This window comes from Thermobia domestica, chromosome 6, assembly GCF_964235325.1.
Source record: "Thermobia domestica chromosome 6, izTheDome1.hap1.1, whole genome shotgun sequence".
Lineage (NCBI taxonomy): Eukaryota > Metazoa > Arthropoda > Insecta > Zygentoma > Lepismatidae > Thermobia > Thermobia domestica.
In genome coordinates, this window is record NC_137459.1 from 241,553,609 (window position 1) to 241,573,663 (window position 20,055).

Sequence of the window (20,055 nt, forward strand, 5' to 3'; positions counted from 1 at the left end):
TTCACGAAATTTACGGCAGTATGTACGTGTCTTAGCCCACGGTTTTAAAAGTTAACTTATTCACAGGACGTTCCTCATTAACTTGCTTAATTACTTATTACTAGCTTTCACTTATTTTACTCGCACACTGAGAAAAACTGTATGTGGCGTACGTAAAAACTTTTGTTACATGTCTAAATCCTGTAGTTGTTGGACTTAACGTACACTAAACGTATAACTGAAAAAGTATATTTGAACGCACTTTCCGTATAAGTGTTCCGAATAAACGTAATTTCCACACGAACGAAAATACTGTATGTAGGCGGTCAGGATCTCACATACAGATGGCCGTATGTAACTTATAGCTGACGTACGTAATGTGCGGAAGACTGTTAGATGTCAGACATCCTGCAACGACATTGTGTAACATCTAAGCGGGAAAGAGGGCAGTGCGTATGTAACATATGGATAACGTATGTTAAGTGTAGCCAATACACCAGCGAGGAGGGCACCAACTCGACCACTCAGACGATTGACAACATTATCACTATGCACATGATGTGTCCAATAACGGAATCGTTCCCGATTTCTGATTGTAAGGACAGTTTTTTTACTAACGAAAAAAAAATCCGTAGCAAATTCCTAAAAAATTCATTTTCAAGGCGTTATAGTGTACCTTTATGGAGAGTTTCGCATCTTTATCTCATTAAGAAGTATCTCATGGCTATGGACAGTTTTTCACCCATAAAAATTCCCATAGTACATTCCTTAAATTTGGAACCTTTATTTACACAGGTCATTACATTAGGTAGGTACCATTATGCAGAGTTTCAATTCTCTATCTCATTTGGAAGCACCTAATCAATGAGTAAATGAACCGATCTCTGTTTGAGTAAGGACAATTTTTCGCCCATAGAAAATTCCATAGCACATTCCTTAAATTTCGGATATTTTTCATATTCAAGCCATTATAAGCAACCTTCGTATAGACATTCACATCTTCATCTCATTGGGAAGAACCTAATGGCTACGGACAATTTTTCATCTATAAAAAATTTCCCATAGCACATTCGTCACATTTCGGACATTTTTCCATACTCAGGTCATTATAAGATACCTTTATGCAGAGTTTCACGACTTATCTCATTGGAAATACAAAATCAATGTGATGAGCGAGTGAGTGAACCGATTTCTGCTTGACTAACAACAGTTTTCACCCATAAAATTTTTCCATAGCACTTTCTTAAATTTCGGACATTTTCCCTACTCAAATCATTATAAGGTGCCTTTATGCAGAGATTCATCCTTCTATCTCATTGGAAAGTACCTAATTAATGCTATGAATGAGTCCATCATTGAGTGAACCGATTTCTGCTTGGCTACGGACAGTTTTCACCCATAAAAATTTCCTTTAGTACATTACTTAAATTTCAAACCTTTTCCACACTCAAGTCATTATAAGGTACCAATATACAGACTTTTACGTCAATATTTCATAAACAAGTACTTAATCAATGTGATGAGTGAATGAATGAACCGATATCTGCTTGGCTAAAAATAGTTTTTCATCCATAAAAAAATTCCCATTGCACATTCCTCACATTTAAGACTTTTTTCACACTCAAGTCATCATAAGGTACCTTCATGCACAGCTTCACGTCATTATCATTGGAAACTAACAAATCAATGTGATGAGTGACTGAATGAACCGTGGTTTGCTAAGGACAGTTTTTCGCCCATGAAAAATTTCCAATAGCACATTCCTCACATTTCGGAATTTCTTCACACTTAAGCTATTATAAGGTACAGTACCTTTATGCAGAGTTTCACGTCTCTATCTCATTGGAAAGTACCTAATCAGTTTGATGAGTGAGAAGACGAACATATTTATGTTTGGCTAAGAACAGTTTCTCGCCCAAAAAAATCCCATAGCACATTAATCACATTTCCGACTTTTCCTGTACTCTAGTCATTATAGGGTGCTTCTATGCAAAGTTTCACGTCTATACCTCATTGGGAATTACCTAATCAATTTGATGATTGAGAGAATAAAACGATTTCTACTTGGCTAAGAACAGTTTTTCGCCAATAAAAAATTTATTATAACACATGCCATACATTTCGGAATTTTTCTATGCTCAAGTCATTATAGGGTAACTCTATGCAAAGTTTCACGTTTCTATCTCATTGGGAAGTATCTAATCAATTTGATGATGGAGAGAATGAACCGTTTTGTGTTTGACTAAGGACAGTTCTTCGCCCATAAATAACTCCCATAGCACATTCCTCACATTTCAGACTTTTTCCATATTCAAGTCATTATAATGTACCTTTATGCAGAGTTTCACGTCTCTATCCCATTGGGAAGTACCTAATTAACTTGATAAGTGAGTGAGTGAGTGAAACGATTTCTTGCTTGGCTAAGGAAAGTTTTTTGCCTATAAAAACTTTCCCATTATACATTCCTTAAATTTCGGACCTTTTCCATACTCAGGTTATTATAATATACCATTGTACAGTTTCACGTCTCTGTCTCATTAGGAAGTACCTAATCAATTTGATGAGTGAGTCAGTGAAACGATTTTTTTCCTGGCTAAGGACATTTTTTGCCCATAAAAAAATTCCCATAGGACATTCCAGAGATTTTGTACCTTTTCCATACTCAAGTAGTTAAAGGCTACTTTTATGCGTCTCTATCCCATTGGAAAGTACCTAATCATTTTGATGAGTGAGTGAGTGAATCGATTTCTTGCTTGGCTAAGGACAGTTTTTTTGCCTATAAAAACTTTCCCGTAAACATTCCTCGAATTTCGGACCTTTTTCATACTCAAGTCATTATAAGGTACCTTTGTGCAAAGTTTCACGTCTCTGTCTCATTAAAAAGTACCTAATCAATTTGATGAGTGAGTGAAACGATTTTTTTCATGACTAAGGACAGTTTTATGCCCATAAAAGATTTCCCATAGCACATTCCTCAGATTTCGGACTTTTTCCAAACTCAGGTCGTCATAGGGTACCTTTATGCCAAGTTTCACGTTTCTATCTCATTGGGAAGTACCTAATCAATTTGATGAGTGAGTGAGTGAAACGATTTTCTTCCTGGCTAAGGACAGTTTTTTGCCTATAAAAAATTTTCCATAGCACATTCCTCAGATTTCGGACTTTTTCCATACTCAGGTTGTCATAGGGTACCCTTACGCAAAGTTTCAGGTTTCTATCTCATTGGGAAGTACCTAATCAATTTGATGAGTGAGTGAGTGAAACGATTATTTTCCTGGCTAAGGACAGTTTTTTGCCTATAAAAAATTTCCCATAGCACATTTCTCAGATTTCGGACTTTTTCCATACTCAGGTCGTCATAGGGTATCTTTATGCAAAGTTTCAAGTTTCTATCTCATTGGGAAGTACCTAATCAATTTGATGAGTGAGTGAGTGAAACTATTTTTTTTCCTGGCTAAGGACAGTTTCTTACCCATAAAAGATTTCCCATAGCACATTCCTCAGATTTCGGACTTTTTTCATACTCAAGTCGTCATAGGGTACCTTTATGCGAAGTTTCACGTTTCTATCTTATTGGGAAGTACCTAATCAATTTGATGAGTGAGTGAGTGAAACGATTTTTTTCCTGGCTAAGGACAGTTTTTGCCCATAAAAAATTTCCCATAGCACATTCCTCAGATTTTGGACTTTTTCCATACTCAAATTGTTATAGGGTACCTTTATGCAAAGTTTCGCGTTTCTATCTAATTGGGAAGTACCTAATCAATTTGATGAGTGAGTCAGTGAGTCAGTGAGCCTGAAAACAGCATATTTTGGGGGTCCAGTACTCCAATATGGTTGAAGGTAGGAATGTGAGATTTAGCATATGAGTACATCTGTAGGATATCTCCTAACATTCTAAATTTCATGTTTCTACCCTTAATAGAATCGTTTTTACAAAGTTTCGAAATCGGCGATTTTACCCAAAACTCTTGTTCGTGTATAATATGCTTACGGCAGTGCAGGCCAGTTTTCATTTGCTTCGCGGAACTTGGCTGCCATGCACTGCCGTGCATGTTGATAACATATTTATTTAAAATATAGAACAAAATTGACAGAGATGGTTCTGAGAAAGTCATCTAACACAATTCCCACGAGTAAACTACCCCTTGTCGACTTTTCATGACAAATGAGCTATGTTATATTGACAGGTTATTAATGAAACATTTATTTATGAAGTATAAACAAAATCGACCAATTTTTTTGAGAAAATCGCCCGAAAAAAACTGAGTCCCTGAAAAATGACAACTCAACTACTCCTTGTGGACATTTTCAGGACAAATGCGTTATGATACATTACCAGTTATTAATGATTTTTTTGTTTATAAAACATGAACAAAATTGCGTGAGTCGCTTTTGAGAAAATCGGCCGTGAAAAACTTACTCCAAAGAGCAAACTACCACTTATGGATTTTTTCAGGATAAATTATTTATGCCATATTGTCAAGTTAGTAACGAAATATATATTTATGAAATATGAACAGGATCGCTTGAGTCTCTTTAGGGAAAATAATCCGGAAAAACCCACCCTAGGAGTAAATACCCTTTTTACTTTTAGGAAAAGTGATTTATGCCATATTATCAAATTACTAACGAAATATTTATTTATAAAATATGAATAAGTTCCCTTGTGTCATTTTTGAGAAAATCGTTCTAAACGAACCCACCCGTAACAGTAAAATCTCTCTTCTGGATTCTTCCTAGAGAAATGACTTATACCATAGTATAGGGTTCTTAACGAAATACTGATATATGAATTTTAAACAAAATCGTTAGAGCTATTTTTCAGAAAATCGCAATTTTCACCCTTTAGTAAACTACCTTCAATTTTGGGAACAAGAAGAAAATTCGAAAAACACCCCTAGGGAATCTTATAAAAACCGCAAGTTTAAAATTGGTACGGATACGTTGAACGGAGTCATGAAACGTGTAAATTCGTTGAAATCTCGTACTCGGCTTTTTCAAGATCATCATACTCTTCTTCTAACGTTGCTCGAAAGTAATAACAGAGCGGGATTTGAATTGAGATAGTACCTCTCCCACTTTTATCAAATACGTTCGATTCACTTCGTGTTCTACGAGCCTTCCGAATGTACCCATACATAACAGAACGGAATATCGATTGAATCCATTTTCATGGTTCTTAAGTTTTCATGCCACATTTTCGGTCTAATTCTAGAAACAGTCAAGAGCAACAAAAGATAACAGGGAAAGGACAGAAATTTTATTGTAAATACTTCGAGTATTTACTTTCCTGTTACTAACTTCAATCTGTAAATATATGTTACAAAGATGTGGTGGTTCTATTGTCAGAAGCAATTGTGAACATGTCAATAATGCTCAACCAATTTTTGTTGTGTTCATCCATGTTTAAATTCAATTTAGCTTTTTCCTATCCTAATAAAAACGAGTGACAAATTTCTCCGTTTCTGATGGCACGGTGATCGTGAAAAAAAAAAAAAAAAAAAAAAAAAAAAAAAAAAAAAATCGAATTCGAGATTTGAACGGATTTACACGTTTCATGCGCCCTATATACCGAAAGACTGATTGTTCAATTCTGCTCGTCTCGATGTAAACATATTCACATGCACCAAATTAACAAATTTTAAACTTAAGGTTTTCATAAGCTTTCATGGGGTGTTTTTCGAATTTTCTTCCTACCCCAAAACTAAGGGTACTTTAGTGAAAGGTAAAAAATTGAAAAACTACGATTTTCTCAAAAGCTGCTCTAACGATTTAGTTTAAATTTCATATACCAATATTTCATTAAAAACCTCATACTATAGTATATCTCATTTATCGGGGAAAAATTCAGAAAAGGCTAGTTTACTCTTAGTGGAGTTCTTTTAGAATGATTTTCTCAAAAATGACTCAAGCGACCTTGTTCGTATTTCATAAATAAATATTTGGTCTAGGAATTAATTCGTGCGGGTGGACAAGAGATGGCGCAACGAACGGAGCGTCCCACAGTTCCGTGTATCCACACATGTGTTGCAAACCCCTGTCATCGCGTATCGTTCGTAGTATAGGGCAGTGGATTAAAGCGTCAACAACACCAGTTTGTAGTTAAGTGAACATGGCGCAATTTGTGCCTGATAAAGTGTTTTTGCGGGGTGCCCTGCTGCATTACTTTAACATGCAGAAAAGTGCGACTGAAAGTCATCGTATTTTGGTGGAAGTGTATGGTGACCATGCTCTAGCTGAGCGAACGTGTCAGAAGTGGTTTGCACGGTTTAGAAGTGGTGATTTCGGCTTGGCAGACCAAGAGCGAGCTGGACAGCCAAAAAAATTTCAAGACGAAGAATTGACAGCATTGCTCGAGCAGGATTCGTGTCAAACGCAGGAACAACTTGCAGCAGCATTAGGCGTTGATCAAACAACAGTCTCCAAACGCTTGAAAGCCATGGGAATGATTCAAAAGATGTCACATTGGGTTCCACATGAATTGAAAGACAGAGACGTTGAAAGGCGAAAAACCATTTGCGAATTGCTGCTTCAACGACAGAGCAGAAAGGGGTTTCTGCATCGAATTATTACGGGTGATGAGAAGTGGATCCATTACGAGAACCCTAAACGAAAAAAAAACCTGGGTGAAACCAGGTGAACCAGGTCCATCACAACCAAAACGAGATATTCACTGTGCAAAGGTTATGCTGTGCATATGGTGGGATATGAAAGGTGTGGTGTACTATGAGCTGCTGCAACCGGGTGAAACTATGAATGGAGAACGTTATCGACGACAATTAATGCGTTTGAAGCAAGCTCTGGCCAGAACACGACCAGAATGGGAGAACAGACATGATAAACTTATTGTTCAACATGATAACGCTCGCCCACATGTCGCAAAACCGGTCAAAACCTATTTAGAAAATGTCGGATGGGAAGTTTTACCCCACCCGCCGTATTCACCAGACGTTGCTCCTTCGGACTACTACTTGTTCGATTGCATGAACAACGATTTGATTGGACAGCGGTTTACTTCTTCAGAAGATGTCGAAACATGGGTCTCTGACTGGATCGCTTCCAAGGATGAGGACTTCTTTCGCCACGGAATCCGTACATTGCCTGACAGATGGGCGAAAGTGGTGGCTAGCGATGGACAATATTTTTCTTAAGGTATTTATGTATTTTGTGTTTGTACTACAGCTTCAATGTGTGCGTACCAACCGCACGAATTAATTCCTAGACCAAATATTTCGTTAGCAACATGACAATCTGACAATTCATTTGTTATGAAAATATTCACAAGGGTAGCTTTTTATTTATTGTTTTATTTATTATTATTATTATTGCCATTTTCTGAAGAGACAGGCGATTTTGTTCATATTTTATAAATAAATATTTCCTTACTAAGCTGACAAAATGGCATATGCCATTTATCCTGAAAAGTACACAAGGGGTACTTTATTCCTGGGAGTGAGTATTTCTTGGGCCATTTTCTCAAAAGAGGGGCGATTTTTTTCAAATTTCATAAATATTTCATTAAAACCTCAATGCAGTATCTCATTTCTCCCGAAAAACTCCATAAGGGGTAATTTTATTTTCGGACGATTTTCTCAAAAGCAACTCAGGCAGTTTTATTCATATTTCGTAAATAAATATCCCTTAATAACCTGATGATATGGTATCAGTCATTTCCCCCTTTTAAAAAATCCACAAGTGGTAGTTTACTTCGGAGGGGGAGTTTTTTCGGACTACTTTCTCAAAAACGCCTCAGTCAATTTTGTTCACATTTCGTAAATGTTTCATTAATAACCTCGCAATACACAATATGATGTTTCTCATGAGACCAACAACGAGAGGTAGTTTACTCTTGGGGGTGAGTTCCTTTCGTTTTTTTTTTTTTTTCAATAACTACTCAGAAGATTTTCTTCATATTTCATTAATAACCTATAATGTCGCGCAAATTATTTTTTATGAAAATATTCATAAAGGGTAGCTTACTTTTGGGGATGAGTTTTCTTTGGTCGAAGTTACCTTCGAAAAGCCAATAATTGTGTTCTTATTTCACTAAGACTGCTTCAGTTATAACTGCAGCATAACGTGATTTCGTTTATGAAATTGGAGCAAGCATGTTTAGTGCTATAGCCCGCACCTTTTATTCGAAACCTGGCTGCAGTCTATTGGTAACGGCGGATGGGAGAGAAATGTGATATTTCTTTCTGTGAGAATTATTACCACTTTTAATAATATATTCATATAGTCATTTTTGTAACGTACTCTCTCTATAAAACATCCTTTTGCTATAGATAATAAAATCTATCTTTCCACCTATTTACACTTTTAATTGTGGACAGGTTTAGTGATTTGAAAAATACGTTGATGGATTAGAGTTTTACGTCCTTTTAAAGTACCGAGGTTGAGACAATACCTACTATTTAAAGTGAGCGGAACCATTATTCGAGTTTGTATCCATGGCAAGCATCCCAACTCACCCAGGAAACACGTAGACTAGACACTTGGCTACACAGCAGGACAACTCTACGAAATAAATTTCTATTGCATTCGTTTGACTGGAATGTGTGGAATTAGCGTGAATATACTGGATACTTGCAGTAATTAATTACAATATACCTTGTTACGAAATTGCTTAACTATTTTGGAGAAAAGGATTAAAAGAATTCATGTCAGTTCTTTCTCAGTATCCATAGTTCTCAACATAGAGGAAACTTTGAAAATAAATAGTAGTTATTTTACTGATTACAATGTAAATACATTGAAGGTACTAGAGATACATACTTAGCTTCCACGAATCCAACTCATCGACGGAGAAAAAATAATAATAATAAAATCAGGATGTGTCATTGCAAGCCACTCTCAATTATGTATATTGTGTTGTAAATAATTATGTGAGTACATTTTGATTTCCAGACTACGCTGAAAATCCTGTTTTCTAACTATATACACTTGCAGTAATATCACTTTTTATCTTAAACCTTGAACTACAAAAATTAATATAGCACAAACTAAAGTTACCTCCGATTTCTGTCCAAAACAAAGCAGATTTCCCAACGCCGTCTCCTTCTTTTGTTGATGCAAAAACAGTTACGTTGTACTTAGTCCAAGGATGAAGATCGGACAGCTGTATTTGCTTCGTATTGTTATCATATGTTGTCTGCACACGTGAAATAACAGAGTCTTCCGCGTAGGTTCTTACAGATTCGGCTAATATTTTATAATTTAAGATTACACCATTAGGTGCTGCTGGTGGTGTCCAAGTTACAAGAAGGCTCTTGTCTGTCCTCTCAAGCTTTTCCAAAGACCCTGGGGGACCTGGAACTTAAGTACAAATAGAATGTCAATATAATCACTTTTATAATTTGTGTTAGAGACTTACTTCATATTTTAGTAATTACAGGGTTGGCGCATAAGTCAGTTTAGAAATACAGTCATATTTACGTTAGATGGATAAACTGACTTATGCGCTATCCTGTACGTAAGGTGATAGAATGCATTGAGCAATGTGATGAAAGGACTGAAAGAAACTACGAGAACACACAAAAGTAGGCTATTTACAATCCCATGGATATAAAATTTCACTTCTAGAAAATAATATCAGCAGGTATGCACTTAGTGATGAGTTTCAATTCATCACCTCCGGATGGAAAAATCGTTCCACTGGACGTAACGCCCTCTATTCAGAAACGACGATGAGCATACTCAAAATACTGGCATATAATACGGAAACATGTAATGCCATACTACATTGTCGCAAGTCACTATAAGTTTCTCATGTAAATAAAGTAGGTTTGCTAGTATTTAACACGTTCGCTGCTGAGGACGCCCATCGGCGTCCAGTACTGAATTTGGCATATGCGCCGGACGCTTCTCGGCGCTTGTCCCTGCAGCTGATTCACTTTCCCGCCAGTGCTAGTGCAGGTATTGGCGGGAAAGTGAATCAGCTGCAGGGACAAGCGCCGAGAGGCGTCCGGCGCATATGCCAAATTCAGTACTGGACGCCGATGGGCGTCCTCAGCAGCGAACGTGTTAAAAAGGAAATTTTGTTTTCTTACATTATGAATTAATTCAAAGTGTATCTACTCGGACATTACACTACGTTTATAAAAAATAATGTAACTGTAGAACGAATGCGGCAAAGTAACTGAAAATTGTCTCACGCGGCATCCTGAAACCCTACAGTAGCAAAGACATCATCACGGCTATTGCAAAGTTTACGCAGAACTAACAACGCGCAATATATGCCCATCTCATTACCAGGGAAGAAAATTGTATAGCATTAATGATATTAACTATATTGCGACTTCATTTCTTATTTCATTTGTTTCCCCTGTGTCACACAGCTCTTCATTTTCGGGACATTTTATTTGGATTGCTTCCTATGTGCCATTCTCTATACATAACCAAAGTACCTTAGTGCAGAATGCTATGGTCATGATAAGACGTATTTCTAATAAATAAATAAAACAGTTACAAAAGACTTTTTCCAGAAGTTTTTTTTTTCTTCGAAAAATTGCATAAGTAAGTACTACATTAAATCACATAGATGGTTCTGATTTAATTTGATTTTGAGTTTAGCATCCATTTGAGCACCGACGCTATGTGAGACGTGGACCTACAACTAAATGTGGGATCTGAACCACACGAGCTCGCGCCGGGAATTGAAGCCGTGTCTCCCACGTCAGAGGTGCCTGCGCTAACCACTTAGCCACAAGGGAGCTCTAGATGGTTTTCAATCAAATTAAACACTATAATGTCGTTTATAGCAACTTGATATCTCAAATCGTTCCGAGGGTATGATGAACATTGGTAAAATTTGCAACACTGCTTACAATAATGAAACTCTGAGAAGTTGTAATCAGAACTATTAAAAATCATTGATGTAATGTTATAGAAACAGAGGAAAGTAACAATCGTTTTAACGATTTCGCACCAGTGCTACATTGTAAGCCGTATTAGAATCTATACCCATGTTTCCCTATCTCCGGAACGCTTTAACATACTGAATTGCTGTAAACGGCATTTAAAATTTTACATCTATTGAAAACCATCTACGTGACTGGATGTGATACTTATTTAAGCAGCTTTTCGAAATAAAGCATCTTGAAAAAAACATAAATTCCTTGTAACTTATTTCCTATTTATTTGAAATACGTCATATCTTGAATAATAGTATTTATCACTAAAATACTTTGCATGTGCATTGTCTCGTCCGATTCACTTACATTATTAATATTTCAAAAGCCTCAAAATTTTGGATATTTGTAATACTGTATTGTCCTTAGTTTGTAACGCTGAATAATACATGTCATTATTAGTTTAACACAGATTGAAGCATACAATAATCTGACGTAATGCCATTTGAAAAATTACAACTTTATATTTGGTTTGCAACACTTAATCTGGTAGTATTGGGAAATATGTGACATACGATTCCACTCTTGATATTTGGACCGTGCAAAATTTCAGCAGTTTTTATGTATTAGTTTAAAAGTTGGAATGGCTTTTAACAATAACCTGTCCTCCCTGTAGATAAGAATGCCTTGCGTAACACAGTTAACTGAGTCCACGCTAAGCAAAACCGCGTTACTCGAGGTCTATTTACAATGGATTTAAAATGAATTTGTTCACCGCAAAAATTTATTGAGTCTTAAAAATGTCAATTGGTCACTGAAAACCGCGTTATGTAAGGTATCTCGTTATATACCTACGTATAATCTCACATAATATTTTAATTTATATTAGTACAAAATTACCTCGTTGTCCAGTGTCGTACACACTATTTGACATTGGACCACCACATAACTGCGTTGAATTTCTTTGACACCGTAGATTGCACTCTGCTGGTCCATAGCTCCCATAGAAGCTTCCACAAAAGCACGAGTGAGCGTTCTGCAACCCAGCATACCTGTAAACAAAATCATGGAACTCTGTTAATTCTACGTGCCTTAAGCCTGAAATCAATGATTTAACAATCTTCAGTATGATTTCAGAAGAAAAATGGAAAACATTATCTTATACAAATAACTACCCTTAAAGCTTTATGCATAAATTAATTTACGTACAGTATGTAACACGGTACAGAAACTCTTCTATATCACCGTTATTACACTGTATTATCTTAAGTCTTTACTGATACGGTAGGGTCAAATCTAACCCAGGCAAAATTAGTAAGATTCGACAACGGAATTCGGCATCCTTTTCTGTAATCTCAGTTGTGAATCTTGAGTGTGCAGTAGTAGTAATATAGTAAAAGTTGTCCGCCTCTTAAGTTGTTCATAGCCTAACTTGGTCTTTTATGAAACCTAGTGTGCAGGGGTTAGGCTACCTGCGTATTTAAAAACTTGGCCGAACTAGACCAAGTTTATTTCTATACTAGCTGTAAGCAGCCGGGCTAAATGCCGGATCTTAATTCAGAACCTTGGTAAAGAGAGAAAAGAAAGATGTCCTTACTTCATTGCCTCGATATTTATATTCGCTGTTATGTACGCCCTACAACTAATATGTAATGTTGGTTGTGTACAGGAAGGCAATCTTAGAAACCGAGAGAAACTTGTATATAATTTGACCCCCAGATAATTCCCCAACCTGAAAACAGAAGAAAGAAAGAAAAAGAAAAAAGGATTCGTGTGTCATTACATCTGGCGAAGATTTATATAAGTACAAAAGTTTGTGGCTCTAGGTGACTCATTTTTATGCACAAATCTAATGAAACATACATTATTTTTATCATTATTGACTAGCTGTAAGTACCCGTTGTTGCCGGATCTTAATTTAGAGCCTGGGTAAAAAGAGAGAAAAGAAGGACATCCTTATTCCATTGCCCGGATATTTACTCTCTGCTATTATGTAAGCCCAAATAATAAAAAATGTAATGTTGACAGCATACACCACGACGTTCTTAGAAACGGTGGAAGCATGTATATATTTTGACGCACCCCCAAACCAAAAATCAGAAGAAAGTGCTACATACGCGATAAGATTTGATGATTGTATATCTGTGTACAAAATTTGGTGGGCTTAGGAGAGACTTTTCTAGGCGGGAAGCTTATGAGAGGCATACACAAACAAACATCTATCTATTAAAATGTTACGAAAGCTATAAAAACGCCTGAACTCCAACCTCTAACTTTTGAGTTCAAACCTTTGATTTACGGTTATTTGTGATTTCACGTTTAACAACGACAATATTTTAAAGTATGTGCACTTTTAAAAAATACTTAAATAGACCTTTTTTTTATTTTGTTCATGTTTTAAAACTATTGTTCAAAGCCTTTGTATTTTAATAAGCCTTATCCAAAATCAATGCAATTGAATTGTGCTGCCATCTTTGGAATACTTTTAAATTATACGTTTGTGAACGTTTATATGTTTATGGCCAATCCTTTCGACAATGAGATCTCGGAAATTACAGGCTCTAGAAAGATCACGTATTCACTGATCGATTGCAAATTTTTCGTAGATTGTCCAGCTCTAATTGAATATTTAAAATACATTGCCATTATTTCTTTATTACATTTTTACGGTTATACTGGAAATGTTAAAATTAAAAAAAATAAAAGGTGGTATATCCTACGCATTATACATTCCAACACCACATAATTGTATAAGGGGTTGCATATCCCTCAGGCGTTTGTTTCGTGGCCAAAATATAATGAAAAACAAGGCTCGGTTCAGACGTGCAGAAAAGTCTGTTGCGGGCAGCAGACTCGTGCGGGCGTCAAAGATCAACCAGTTCAGACGTGCAGAAAAGTCTGCTGCGGGCCCGCAGCACACTCGTGCGGGCGTCTCAGCCCAACCACTTCACATAGACATAGAAAACAGCTCATTTTATTTTCAGCTGCAGTTGAATGAAGATGGAAACTGAAAGAAGAAAACATGCTGTTTTTGTATACTTAGCCAGTAAAATCCTAAGGAAGAAACAGAGACGATACTGGGTTCATCCGTATGTAAGCTCACGACTGCTTAAAGGTGAATTTTCTTCCATGTTTATTGATTTGCGCAATGACGAAGAAAAGACCTTTAATTATTTTCGCATGAGCATCACTTCATTTGATGAACTCTTATCGAAAATAAGTGATAAAATTAAAGCAGAAGATACTGTCATGAGACTTGCGATACCACCAATTGAAATGTTGGCTGTTACATTAATGAGTTGATTTTGAGTTTAACGTCCCGTTCAGCAGCGAGGCTATATGAGACGTGGACCTACTGATTAACGTGGAATCCGAACCACATGAGCTCCCGACGAGAATCGAACCCGCGCCTCCCACGGCAAAGGCGGGTACGCTAACCGCTTAGCCACGGAGAAGCTCTGGCTGTTACATTAAGGTAAGTTAATTATGTTAACTAATTATCGTTTGTAAGAGCACAGAAAGTTAAACATTCGGAGACCTATTCACAGACATTTTCAGACGTTATTAGCGGCCACTGGCGTAGTTTAACTCACGCGTTTCATTGCGTGACTAATTTCATTTTTTTTGACATAGTTGGTGGCTTTAAATTAAAAATAAGACCTTTATTTGAGACTTCCCGAATATCCCGCTCAAGAGGGGGCGTTTCAATAATAGTAAAATTTCCCTTTATTTATTCACAAATTACCGAATGTGAGGATTCGCTTCAGTTAGAGATGTAAAATTCGAAATATAAACTCATATTAAAAATAATGGAGCACAGGTTTCAGCGTCTTTGAAAATTTTCTCTTGAAGGGAAGATGGGGGATTTCTATAGTAGTGGGATCCGGTGGCTCAGTGATAGTGTGTTCACCTCTGGTTCAATCCCAGCTTGCGTCAAGTGGGCTTTGTGGTGCGAGAAGCACCGTGTGCGTGAGTTTTCTCGGGGTTCTCCCGTTTCCTCCCACTTTATTCATTCCACCATTTCATTCATTTATCATCATCATCATTATTTCCTTTAGCCTACCCGGTATAATCGTGCGACGTAAAACTCAAGGATTTAATTTCATTCCTATAGTAGTGACATTTCCAGTTATATATTGAGAAAGTATAGGACTCGCTTAGATTGGAGATGTGAAATTCTTAATGTAAACTCTTAAATAAAAATACTGAATTTAGTGTTTCCGAATAATCCATTTCTAAGGTGAGAAAAAGGAAACATTTTTATAATTGTGACATTTAACGATAGAAGGTTTTGAGGAAATCCCCAATACGTGTAACACACCAAAAGGAGGCAACGCAGCAAACGGAAGCAGAAACAGATGGGCTGATTATTTTGTAAGCGTTTAAGTTGTTCTTTATGTAAGAAAACATTTAGTTGTTATCTCTAGAAAAGCAACGACATGCACAATATTATCAATTGCACGAGAAACAAAAATATTTCTGTTACATCTCGAGCATGCTTTTTTATTTTTTAACCACATGAGTACCCTGATGTTCAACAATTTTCGTGTTAACTCTATTTTTTTTTTTTTAAATTTAGTACATTACCAAATAAAGACAACAATTGTCAACCGAGAAACGATGTTTTTTCTTTCTTTTCTGTTCTGCTATTATGTTGATGGTTGTTTTGGACTTCAACGTCTCTTTTGAGCACAGAAGCTATATAATACGTGACCTCGACCCAAGAGCGCCCATGTTGTGGTTTTCAAGGGGGGCCAAATATAAGCGACTTTTCAAATATAGTTTCATTTTTGCTGCAACTAATGTAAAAATTCTATTGGGTTTTCGATATTCCCAAGTACAATTTCCTCTTAGGGGGGGCGAACGCCCCACCTTGCCCCCCTGATGGGCGCCCTTGCCTCGACCTAAAGTATAATGCAACGTACGTTATAAACAGTCGGTTCATTTCGGAGTGAGTGACAAGAAATCTCATCAAAGAAACTGCATTAACAATAAAGGCTTTTTCTCCAAGTGTATTTGTTGTCTATTGTTATCACAAAAAAGTATTCACAGCCTCTCTGCTGGAAAGCGACGCTAAACGAAAATCAAATGTAAACACTACATGAATATTAGATTTTCACATTGAAAAGTAATAATAATACATACCAATGCTGTTTTTTTTTCTTCTTCTGTTTTTTCATTAAATTTCTCACATAAGGTTTCACACACCTTATTCCATGCATCCCGTTTTTTATTTCTATCTCTATACATTTCGCACTTTAAATTCCATATCTCGTGATATTTTTGTATTTCGTTAATGAATAGTTCTTCATTCAGTTCTTCGCTTTCCATTTCTGCGGGTGCGGGAAAGTCTGCACGTGTGGCTTGCCTCATTGCCAGCAATGGTTTTCCGACCCGCAACACCTGTGCGGACTCGCTGCGAGCCAGCAGTCCCCGCAACTCAATTTTTGCCCGCTGCGGGCCCGCAGCAGAGTCGTGCGGGAAAGTCTGAAAGTCTGCACGTGTGGCATGAATGATATGAACCAATGTATTTCCGGCTCGCGCGGGCCCGCAACAGACTTTTCTGCACGTCTGAACCGAGACTAAGTTGAATCTTTATTGTTTGGAGTGTTTTGCCCAATGAACATCATGTATCACTGACTTTATAACTAATTGTATGTGTAATGTATTTGCTTACTGCATACTGCATGCAAGAAGAAAACACCTATCATACATGAAATAAAAACTCCAACCGGAAGTAGGTTCAAATCTTGCAAACGGTGCGAGATATTGAAGAAAATAATCGAAAAAAATCTCCCCTTTACGGATCTCTTGCCGATTTTTATCAAGACGTCTTTCATTTGTGTCTGTAAAGGGACATGTACAGATATGAGGAATAACAAGGAGATTCATGCTCATATGTGAATGATGCTCTGTGTAGAGAGCGCAGGTTCAGCTAGTCTATATATTCAAATGCTAGGTTTATATGTTTGTCCCCAATCCTTTCAAGAAATGAGATCTCGAATACCACAAGTGCTAGAAACGTGCTGTTTTCGCTGGTCGATTCCAAATTTTGTGTAGATTGTCCAGTTCTAATCGAATATTTAAAAAAACATGGCCGTTATTACATTGTTAGGAGTACACTGGAAGTGCTGAATTTTTATTTTTTATTTTTTTTAAAAAAAGCATCATATCCTATGACTTATACATTCCAATACCACATCATTGGGTTGCATATCTTTCAGGCGTTTGTTTCATGGCCAAGTGATAATGAAAAACGAAGGATAACCATTTCTCCAGTCTAAGATGAACCTTTATTGTCTGGAGTGTTTTGCTCAATGAACACTATATATCACTGACATTACAATTAATTGTATATGTAATGCATTTACTTATTACATACTGCATGCAAGAAGAAAAGAAAACACTGATCATACATGAATTAGAAACTCCAGCCGGAAGTAGGCTCAATCTTGCAAATGGTGCAAGATATTGAAAAAATAATCGAGAAAATCTCCCGTTTATGACACCCCTTGCCGATTTTTATCAAAACGTCCTTCACTTGTGTCTGTAAAGGGGCATGTACAAATGTTGTGAGAAATGACAAGGAGATTAATGCTCATATGTGAATGATGCGCTGTGTAGAGAGCGCAGGTTCAGCTAGTATGATTATTAAATATTCTGAATATTCATATTATTTGTTTATCTTGGTATTTAGGATTTTGATTTCTGGGCTCTCGGCATCTACGGCCATTTAGCCCGTCACGTTTGAGGGATGACGTCCTTCGGCGAGCACACTATCCGGGGATAGGGAAGGAAGGAAGCGGCCTGGGGCCTATATGTTATGTACCTTATCGGCATTTGCCTGGTGTGAATGACGGAAATCCACGAAAAACCTCACTCAGGATGGCTGGCCTGAAAAAAGCTTTTTACACTTTTTCGAACGAGTGCCCCCATCGAGAATCGAACCTGGGACCGCTCGCTCCGAAGATGAAAGCGTTAGCAACTACGCTTTTGTTTATCTTGGCTACATAAATCAACACACTGTTCTTACATTTGTACATTGTAATGCTGGTTTTATATTTGCTACCTGGGAGGCAAATACACAGAAGCTATTAATGGAAACTCGAAAGCACCCTACGATATGCTACACTATTTTCCTGTCAGGTCAATGGCCAGTATGCCACACAGGTGACAAGAGTGGAGGAAGAAGTCAGTCAGAATGACCAGGTACAGGAATACAGAAAGTAGTTTTCGGTTTTCTTTCTGATTTGGACAATACATTTCGGTGTCTTTCTTCACCGAAGAATTTCCTTAATTCTGGAAAATTCCCAAAGTAAAAGTAACCAATTCATACAATGGCACCGGACATTTTGGCAGTAGCTCTCAATAGATAGTGGAATATTCGACCAAAGAATTCCTTTACATTTTTCGTCAAGATCTGCTTCAGCAACATTGCAGTAAACCGACCACTTCAAACATAAGACTAGATTTATACTTAGGTAGTTAGAATGTACACGTGCGAAATAATAGAAATATGTGACAAACAAGTGTAAACAAACTTGTCATTAACAGTTGATCCGTTGTTTTAAACACACACAGAAAAAAAGAAATCATACGTTAATGCAGTTCTTTTCTTTAATAATTACTGTAGTGTTCTTTTAAGAAGATTATTTTTCTGTTTTTAATCTGAATAATTCAGTGTAGATATATACGCATATTAAAAGTCCTGTAGTGATTTTAGTATCATTTAGTCATTATTTACTCTGTATTAATTATTGTACTGAGAATAAACGTTTGTGTTACTGATCATTAGAAGTCGACTATTAACATAAAACTGATTTTGTTTTAAAATATGTGAATAATAATTATTTTCTGTAAATTAATTAGATTTCTGTGGAATTATTAGTGATTGAGCAGACCTTGTCCCATAGGTAGTCAAGGATTGGTAATATAAAGTGTGGGCACAAAGTCATTTTCTCCAAAACAAGAATTCTTCACATAATAACGTGACAAAATATAATTAGCAAATCTAAGAAGGAATGCTATTTCCTCCTAACTTACCTGAAGAATATATCCCGACATGCACTTACACAGCCATCTACGTTGCCCCCTGCAGCTGGGCTTGTTATTTGATGTGGGAGATCATGAGATGAAGCATCGTCTTTGAAACAACCAATAAGATTTCCAATCATTTCTGAAAATACAGTCAATGAAAATCAACCACAACATCAAAAATTGAATTTAATACATCGTTTCGGTCAATTCAGTAACTACTTCTTAGTGCATACGTAGAATATGAAACCTTTTATTATACCTAAAGTAATTTATATAATTATTCTGTAGTTTAGGATGCATTCAAAAGACACAGAAGCTGGAGTTTTCTTTGAGTGAATCAGAACGGTCAGTTTTTCTGCAGATATAATTTACACTATGTATACTTCAACAATTAGCTTACTGTATGTATGATGAAGGATTTTCATGGAATTTATATCTGGCGTTGCACAGAGCGGCATGATGAAAGATTTGTAACATGAAAATCAAGTTTAAAAGTTTAGGGTAAGATGTCCGGAAAATGCACTGAATATTTAGTAATTACACCTACCTAAATCCTCCTACCACCTCAACATGTGGCCATCAACATTTTTGCTTGATTGATATTTCGAATTCAAATAAAAGGAAGAAAGTAAACTAATTTCCCTTGCATTATGTCATGATCCCTAAGAATCTTCCATGTATATGAATGAATTAGTTAAATATGCAATAGTAAGTATGACTCGGAGCAGAAGGTAAATATTCGTGCAGGTCCACACAATACTCTTCTTCTGTAATAGGAACACGTTAGTATGGTCAATACAGAACTAAAAACCAATGAAATTTCATCTATTTATTAATACGGCTTTACTGAGTTTGAAACCCATTAAGAACTCTATTATCTAAAATAACTTATTTTACCTCTCTCTCTCTCTGTTTCTCTGTTTGATTTTCTTTCTTTCTTCATCAAACATATTCCCTTCATTACAACTAAAATGGAAAGCACAGTAACTCTATTAGAAGTCACATTTAGTTCATCCCATTAAGAAAAGAAAAACAATATGAACCAACTTCAACAAAAGTGCTAAAAAGTAAAAGATAATGAAAGCGCTAAAAAGCAGAAAATAATAATAATAAACAGCTTAACGGCAGAAAAAAAATTGTGACAAGTTAAACAAATTAATGCCTAATACAAAATTAGTCTAGAAGG

At 36.5% G+C, this 20,055-nt stretch overlaps 1 protein-coding gene across 3 annotated transcripts in view; it reads right to left on the reverse strand.

Annotated features, from left to right (window-relative positions):
- Wsck (tyrosine-protein kinase Wsck) overlaps positions 1–20,055 on the reverse strand; it is a 176,174-nt gene that overhangs the window by 119,190 nt on the left and 36,929 nt on the right. For all 3 annotated transcript variants that reach the window (XR_014131908.1, XM_081762677.1, XM_081762679.1), the window contains exons 3-5: positions 18,876–19,008; positions 11,733–11,884; positions 8,995–9,297 (exon numbers count right to left, since the gene is read on the reverse strand). Coding sequence is in view for 2 of the 3 variants with exons in the window: in XM_081762677.1 (XP_081618803.1) it covers positions 8,995–9,297; positions 11,733–11,884; positions 18,876–19,008 (588 nt within the window). In the remaining variant the exon portion in view is untranslated. The remainder of the gene's footprint in view (positions 1–8,994; positions 9,298–11,732; positions 11,885–18,875; positions 19,009–20,055) is intronic.